Source organism: Myotis davidii, unplaced genomic scaffold (assembly GCF_000327345.1).
Source record: "Myotis davidii unplaced genomic scaffold, ASM32734v1 scaffold653, whole genome shotgun sequence".
NCBI lineage: Eukaryota > Metazoa > Chordata > Mammalia > Chiroptera > Vespertilionidae > Myotis > Myotis davidii.
The window spans coordinates 1,441,103-1,449,854 of NW_006285129.1; the positions used below are offsets into that span (position 1 = coordinate 1,441,103).

Below are 8,752 nucleotides of genomic sequence, written 5' to 3' on the forward strand. Positions count from 1 at the left end.
GATGAGAGAGAATCATTGATCAGCTGCCTCCTGCAAGCCCCCTACTGGGGATTGAGCCCACAACCCGGGCATGTGCCCTAACCAGAAATTGAGAACTGTGACTTCCTGGTTCATGGGTCAATGCTCAACCACTGAGCCACACCAGCCGGGCTTGTTTTGTTTTCTTTGAAATGAAGTAGGGAACAAGCATTCCTGAAGACGTAAACATTCTGCCTCAAATTAGGAACTAAAAAAAAACTTGTTTATTGGGGGGCAAGAGGATACAAGCAATATAAAAATCAAAAGCTTATCTGGCTTTATTGGCTTTTCTTTCCCTTGTTCAATGGGGGTGGGATTTTATTTGTACATTTTTTTAAGAGTCCCAATCTGCTCATGAAATTCTTATACAGAGGGAAGCTGTGGGGCACATATTCCTTAAGGGACCCATTGGGAGAACTCCTATCAGGGCAAAGTAGCTGCTCACTTCCTTCCCTTCTGCTTCATGTGTACTACGAAATAGTCATTGCATGCGATGGTGAGCCCAGCAATTAGCGAAAAGAAGCTCTGGAAGCCAACTCTGCCGTCTCGGCACTGGTCCAGGTCCTTCATTATCTTGTCTACAGCCAGAGGGTCTTTTTGATTCTGAAAAACAAAAACAGAAACAAAAACAAAGGTAAGAAAGACCAGTCAGTGTCTGCAATGACTACCTTCTTTGATTTGGACTGCTGACCACCATGCATATAATCTCTCAATGATCAGAATTCTTGTTTTAGGTTATAAGTGATCTTTGGAGATCATCTAAATGGATTTTGCTGTCTTGAGGGAGCATTTCAGTAAATTGTTTAAATTTACTTTAAACTAGGAAAGAGGTTCCCATGGCATTTTTTTTTTTTTCATATAATGATAGGGACCTTAGAAATGGCTTATTCTGTGCCAAGAGAAGGTAGACCCAAGCCTCCTAATTCTCAATCCACTGCTCTTGCCAATTAGAACCAGCATGGCTTTCTGACTTGTTTTGCTTCCAGTTCAATTATTCTAACAATTTTTAAAATCATGAGATTCTGCCTAAGAACCACCTGAAACTCCCCCATTTTGTAGTTTAAACTTACATTCTCCTAACAAACTCTTATTCCTGATAGCCAAGTCCTTTAAATATGAAACTCTAAGGAAAAGATCTCATAAGATTATTTAGGGAGTAAGTTTCAGATCACTGTTCTATGGATTTTAAGGAGGTGCTAATGATGTCATATGGTGTGTTAGGTTTGGAGGAGATAGGTAGATTGCCCTCATTTCTCAGCAGAGGGTGGGCCAAGCTTGTGTGGCTTCATATCCTATTAGCCACGTAACCTTGAGGAAGTCACTCTCAGCGAGCCTTCACGTATCAACTATGAATGGAGGAGGTTGGACTTAGAGGGTCTCTAACATGGCTTCCATTCTTAATGAGTTGGTAAATCTAAGCCATCCTATATTCTTCATTGGATCCCTTCAAAAGGAATATGTGTGACGGAGTCATAAACTCCCCATGACTCTCAGTGTCTGCCATGAATGTGTGGAACTGAGGTGGGCAGGCAAGATCCTTTTTGCTTTTTCTTCCACTTTGCTTCCATGGTGACTGGCTTGATCACTCCTTTTTGGAGTGATGATGGTTAGACATAAGAACTTGTGTTCTCTCCTATAGGATCATTTTAGAGACCCTCTAAGTCATGTTAGAGACCCTCTAAGTCCAACCATGCCATCAAACAGAGAGGGAAATAAGGCCCCTGAGAAGGGTAAAAGGTTCCAGTAAAGTATGAATTGCACTGATTGTATACCTGAGAGGGCAATGGACACTCAGTGTCTCGCCTGGGCCGGATGTTTACAAATCGCACTCAAAAATCCCTAAGGCAAAGCGGCAGCATTTCCTACACAAGCACTGCCAACTCCTACCCTAAGCAAGCAACTAACACCTGCTCCACGCAGCCACCTCTACTTCCGGTGGGTTTCAGTCAATTCTGGCCCCACCCCCAGCTTCCTGGCTGTGGTCAGAAGGAGTCAGTTTGGATGACAGAGGAGTCAACTTTAGAAACCAAATGCTCTGTGAATGCAGCGAGTGTGGGTGTGTCTGGCATTATGACTTCATGCCTGGCATAAATTACACAGCATGTTCAGTACTTGGTGCTACATACACCCTTGATGTGTCTCATGCCAGAAAGCCTTTAGGGAGGAAGGGTCTGGATCTCATGTGATATTTATCCCGACTTCTAACTTATGCAACAACACGACTAATGAGTATTTAGTGCACTGAGAATGCCTTTGTTCACGTGATGGGCGGGCTTACGGTAGACATATTTTGCCCTTGCATTTTATGGCTGCCTAGAAGAATCTCTGCAAGTGAAACTGACCTTGGAGATAATTACATCCAGCCCTCTCCTTTCACAGAGGAGGGAACTGAGGCCCAACCATCTAAAGCCGCCTGCCCAGTGTTAACTAACTCCTGGCCTGGGGTATAGCATAGGACTGTTCAAAAGCAGAGCAACAGTGCATCCTAACCCATTCAGGGATAGCATTGTGGTAACTGAAGCTCTGAGAGACTAGTTAGGCCATTTATATCTGTTTATTTAACTGGTATTGACATGGAAATCACAGTGTGCTACAAAACCCTGCATTTACGGGGTCAGGAGTCAGGGGCTTGACTAATGTGGTATTGTCCAGGCCGAGGACAAGAGGCCTTTTACTATCATCTCCCTTCGCCTTGTAGAGGCTAATGCATTATTCCACACCGCGCTCAGTATCGATCCTTTCAAGTGACTCCAGTTGTGGCAGGGAAAGGACTTGCATTTTCATCTAATATTCTGTCAAGCAATGTTTCACCTTCAGTGAAATGCAGCAACTCTCTTGAGGGCCCGCAATGTAACAGGACAACTGTGCCTCATGGCCTAATGCCCTGAGTGATGCATCTGAGCTGATGGCAGAGTCCTCTTCCAGTCTGCACGATCCCTCAGTCTGACGAAGGTGAGATATAAACTCAAGCTGTGCTCCTGTGTTCTCAGAGCATTTTCAGTATGAAAAGCAATGATTTCTGGAGTGATGCTTGGCTCTCGGCAGATGCGTGGCACCGTTTCTTGAGTTTAGAATTGGGAAAAAGTTTTCAAAGCCTTTATCTGAAGGGATTTAAGAAGGGTGATTCAGGTTGCTCAAAGCGAATGTGACCAGGTGCCATCTCCAACGCCAGGTTTATGGACCTGAGGGCAACCGGGTAGCCTTGCTGGTGATCCTGGTGAAAGGCTATCCTGCAACTCAATGGATGCAGATGACTCTTTCTAGCAAACACCTCGTATTATAGTTATTTGTGTGCAGTCTTATTTCACTTCCCATTGTAAGCTCCTGGAGGGCAGGGGCTGTGTCTTCTTTACCTTGTTTCCCCTACAGTAGCTTATGAACAGTAGACACTCAATAATGTTCAATAAATAAGTGAGTGAAAACACCTTTCTAATAGGGACCTCCACAGGGAAGGGGTGGAAAGAAGAAGGGAAAGGAACCAGGGCCTAGAACTTCATGTCTGGTTCTTTCTGAGCCTTTCAATACTTACTTCCAAAAATCCAGGGAACTCCTTTTCCATGAGTACTCTTAGGTCCTCCTTTGTTAAGTAGCCTTTATCCCCAGCAAACTTATGAAACGTGAACATCATGGTTTCCATGGCGTGTTCCATTTGAGACGGCATTTTGGGGAGGTCTGTTGAAACATATTAAAGGATGTAAAGAAACAGAGTTTACACTAACTTCTTTTTAAAAAAAGTTTTCTTTTATAGATTTTTAGAGAGAGAGGAAGGGAGAGGGAGAGAAATATCGATGTGAGAGAGACAGATAGATTGACTGCCTTCTGCACACCCCCCCTTTTACTCCCCCCCCCCCCCCCCCCCACACACAGGGGAGCGAGCCCACAACCTGGGCATGTGCCCAGACTGGGAATTGAACCAGCAACCCTTTGGTGCACGGGATGACGCCCAACCAACTGAGCAACACCAGCCAGGGCTACATTAACTTTTAAGCTGTAAGTATTGCCAATCTTTTGAGAATAATTGGAAGGAGTGTGATTAGATCATTCACTTGATTCTTTCCAGCTGCAAAATTCAGTAAGTCTAAGAACCAATTCACCCCTGGTTTGGGGCCTCCTGCTGATGGAAATAGGCACCACAGGTATTGATGCTCTGAATGAGGGATTCATCTAGTTACCCGCGAATTCTGCATAAATCACGGGGTGAAAAGTAAGACCTCTAATCATTTGGAAAGGCGAGATCAGTATCCCTCTTCTTAATGGACAAAGCACCTATTGAAAGAATATATGTTTCATCATTTCTCTTGGCGCTGGTAAATGGGACTCTCAGATATGGTGGCATACCAACAACCCACACAGTCAAGCCTGGTGAGTAGGGCAACTTCAGCCCTCCAAGCACAACTGGTAACCTGGTTCAGTCTAATCCTAAAGCTTAGAAATCTGCTTACGAATGAATTTGGCCTGCTGGGTATGTATTCTCTACTAAAGCTTTGAACTTGTTAGTGATTGTAATGAAGACATTTATTTGCATCTTTTGGTAGTAAATGCAGTTGTCCTACCTGAATAATAGCTACCCAAAGTTCATTATCTAGTTCCTTGAGAAGAAGTAACAGTATATCCTAACCCCTTTGGGGACCTGATATATTTTGGGCAGCAAGAACAGAAAAGTTACTTTCACAGTCTGGGGTGCAGTGGGAGAGCAAGAGCTTTCATCATGAAGAGTTTAAAAGAAAGAAAACATGTCAGATTATATTCAGGTATAATGATCTGGGGGGTACATGTCTCATTAAGACCCAGTGTTTAGTACTTGATAGAAGCTCAATGGATTTTGACTTCATTGGAAGGAATGCTTTGGCCAGAATAGAGCAGCTCTGGCTAACATCACCTAACGTCACTACTGGATAGGACACAGGTGAACTTGAATGGAGGCTGTTACATACCGTTCCCTAAAACAGCAACAACAAAACACAAGAACAGGTTCTGCGCACAAGTTGAAGGAGAGGCTCGCACCTTCCCTTGCTAGAGAGTGGCCAATAGGAACCTGAGAAAGGTGTTTTGGTCTGGTTTCTGCTGCTGACAGGTGTGTTTTCAAAACAGACCCCTAAATGCTATCTTTTACAGAGGAGAAGGTGGGGTTGGTGAACATGATGATTGAGCAATTACACTTAAGAATAGTAAATTCTACCCCTGAATACCCAGAAAAGTACGTGAACCAGCATGCCAAAGAATGTGCTGCTGTAACGAGTGCTATAAACCAGAGTGGGGCATGATTCATCTGCAAGGCGGTTCTCTTGGAGAGAGCAGCAAATTAATGCTCAAGGTCCGCTGTGAGATGAATTCCACGGGACCAAACACACCCTTTCCCCTCTATTCCTACGCAGTTGGGTCTGGCTCGTCCCCATCTCCCGTACGGTTTCCGATGGCCGTGGGCTGGCTTAGTTCTTGAAGGCCAGCAACTTCAGACTCAACTGAGTGAGTCACCTATGGGAGAAGGATGTGGGATCCCATTCCAGTTCTGAAATAACTCAGGAAAGGTTTAAAAATACCTGTGCCCAAGCTCAGAAACAGTAGAGTACAGAGGGTAGAGCACAGAGCCCTTCGTGACGAATTCCCAAAGATCCCAGAAATTGGAACAGGCTGTGGGACACCCGGTTCCCTTTCCTCACGGGGCAGAGCAGAAGGAAAGGGCCTGCAAAGCCAGAGTAAGGCCCTAAACTAGGAACCAGGTGAATTTAGGAACTTCTGAGAGAAACGGGTGGGAAGCTAAGGACATTTTGGCCACCCTTGAATATCTTCCTCAAGAGGGTGAGGACAGTCTGCCCTTAGTCAGCACTGAGGTTTCAGGCCCCAATCCCACCCCCTCCTCTTCTGTGCTCCTCACGAAGGAACGAACAGAGCAGAGCATTCCTCTCTGAAGCCACATCCCTCCCCCACTGGACCCCTCCCCCTTCTCTTTCTCTCCTGTGTGTTCAGCACATGGGTGGTAAATACAGCAGCCGGCTGACTATTTGTCTTGCATTTGCCATAAGAATGAAGAGCAGCGACTAGCCAGGAGTGTAAGGTCCTGAAGGTAAAAATGGCTTTGGAAACCGGATGAGATGGCTGCTGTCTCCTCAGTAACCTGGGCCCCAGAGGGCACTGACCAGGCCTTCAGACCAGTTAACTCTGTTTTGAAGGAAGAGCCAGCGCATTGCTTTCACAGTAAGAATGAGGGGAAGGGCGACATGTTATGATTAAAGCTGTTCTCTTGGTAGCGGATGGGTCTTGCAGCTCTTTCCAAGAGCAGCGGTTGCCCCACTGAGTCAGCGCTGCCAGCCCTCCCATCTTGGGCGGGGCGACTGCAGGGCGGGGCGGACTGCAGGGTGGGGCTGGCTGACTGCAGCACTGACCGTTGGTTGCTAAAGCAGCAGTTCAGGGACTTGAACCTGGGGTTTCCATCCCCCATCCTCATGCTCCACCCCCTCTTACCTCCTCATGCAGTCAGGGGGTGGGACTCTTGCTTCTAGCTTGGGTACACTTTTCACTGGAGGGCCTGGGCTAAGGGGCAACAGGGTCCTCTCTGTGCCCCAGGCAACCTCCTCCTGCATCTGAAACACTCATTTATTTGTTCACCTGTCTCTCTACCTGGGATAGGAACTGTGAATCATTCTGTTCTATCCAGAAACACTAAATGAGTGTTTGCTAAATGACGGAATGAATGAATCAAGTAATCCTTTTGGCATGTGTGATCACCCAAGTCTGGGTTGCAAACCTGGTAGCTCAAGCTGGGTAGGAGGACAGGAGAGCTGGGAAGGGCCGGGAAAGGGGCCCAAAAGGGGCCGCCTCTGAGCGAGAAACAGTCGAATACAGAGAAAAGCACATTCCATATGCAGAGGGAAAATATGCGTCCTGCTAAACAGGTCTGATCAGACCCAGACGTGACTTCTCTTTCTCTTCGCACTCTTGTGTTTCTCTCGTGTGTGGGTCCATCCCAATTTCTACTTCATGCCCCTCCAGCTCTGCTCTCTCACTGTGAGCTCCACAGGATGTAACTACCTCATTGTTCACTCATTTTTTATCGAATCATTTTATTCTGCTATCTGTGTATTTCCTGTTTGCCTGGACAATAGGTCTTTAAGAGTGGAGGTTCGGAAGTCCATAGTCTCTCTGTGTAGTTTTCTCTAAAGAAATGATTCTGGATTCCACACATGTAGAGAATTCAATTTTCCATTTCTGGAGCTCCTACACTTTGCATGTCCTGGTCATGTGTCAGAGACAGACAGATACATACACACACTCACTCCACAGTGCTTGCCTTTGGGAAGTTTCCCAGCTAATGACATACTATTTAAAAAGATGTCATAACCTGTAGTTAATTGTGTTTGTTTCTTTTCTCACTAGATTGTGGGCTCCTTGAGCAGGGTCCCAGTAGCTAGCCCTCTGCCCCTTTAGAGGCTGCTTACAAATCAGTGAGAATGAAATTGATAATAAAGTCAATTTCGATGCTCTCAGGAGTAGCAGGGAAGCAGGAGGCCTCCTTACAGAAGTCCTGCTCCTGAGCAATCCCAAATGTTTGCTCTGGACCCATGCCCAGATCTAGTCCGTAATTTTATAAAGGCTCCTTCTAAAGAGCAAGAGGTTTGATTTACTTTGCTCATCCATACTGTCGTTTTCTTACAGCCCACCCAGAAAATAACTGGCAGGGTGTCACTGAAAACAAACATCTATTATTCTAAATGTGTTTGAGGTTTCCTTCCTTTTGCTTCAGAGATTTTGAAAAGGACCCCTCCTTTTTTTTTTTTTTAATTAAACCCAGAAGACATTCTTGAACTTGATCCCCAAAGGAAATTAATGGTAGTTGACTTGGGGCAATGGACCAGGCTGTATCTCCAACCATTCACCAAACATAAAACTCGCCCAACGAGAAAGTGGGCAGCAAAGGAAAAGTTCCAGGTGCAACCCAATAGGAAGAGAGAAGGCAGAAGCCTTCTTCACCCCAATGGTGTACACCCATCTCCTATTCCTTAATCATCCTGAACGGTCAAACAATAGCCATTGTGACAACTGGTGTTAAATCCACTGGCGGGCTGGGTGGTAGTTATTTAGTGAGGGGCTAGGAAGTGCTGAACATTGTCAGAAATAAGTAATTCGTTCTTGTTGCTTTTGATGCAATATTCCCAAATTGTTGCGTTTCCAAGAAAACGAAAAGCTTAAAAAAGATCCTAAAACTTCCGGCAGTCCAGCTTTCCCAGCACTCTGAGTGCTAATTTATACATTAGAGCCCTGAAAAGATTCCATTGTTTTCCCCAACTTTAAAAGACTGGGCTGTAGCCAAGGGCATACCAAGTGGGTAGTGCTCTTAAAAAGTCACATTTTTTTGGAACTGTCAGTGGAAAGCAGGGAGGCACCCAGTCTCAGCTCTGCCCCCGCCGAGGCCTGCTTTCACTGAGGTTGCTGCTTGGGAGGCTGGCCAGAAGCCAGACCTGGGAGGAAAAGGCTCATCTGATGTGGTATGCAGGAAACATCAGGGAAGAGCATCCATCACCTAGAAATCAGGATGCTTTGTGCCCAGTGGACTCTCAAGAAAATTTGAGGAACTGGAATAAGAAACTCCAAATGGTGGATCAGGGACCGCGATGAAGGTAGCTTTGGGCTGTCGAGGAAGGTATATACCATTTAGAAGAGGTGATTAAGTAGACACTGGACAGGAATCTGTGGGGGCAGGATTGACGAAGAAATTTCAGATGAGTTCTATGAACTC

The 8,752-nt window shown here is 45.6% G+C and overlaps 1 protein-coding gene across 1 annotated transcript in view; it reads right to left on the minus strand.

Moving 5' to 3' along the window:
• Window positions 1-219: 219 nt before the first annotated feature.
• S100A10 (S100 calcium binding protein A10) overlaps window positions 220-8,752 on the minus strand; it is a 10,264-nt gene continuing 1,731 nt past the window's right edge. Inside the window, exons 2-3 of the mRNA XM_006755717.2 lie at window positions 3,548-3,690; window positions 220-621 (exon numbers count right to left, since the gene is read on the minus strand). Coding sequence (XP_006755780.1) covers window positions 460-621; window positions 3,548-3,679 — 294 coding nt within the window. The 5' untranslated portion in view covers window positions 3,680-3,690 and the 3' untranslated portion in view covers window positions 220-459. The remainder of the gene's footprint in view (window positions 622-3,547; window positions 3,691-8,752) is intronic.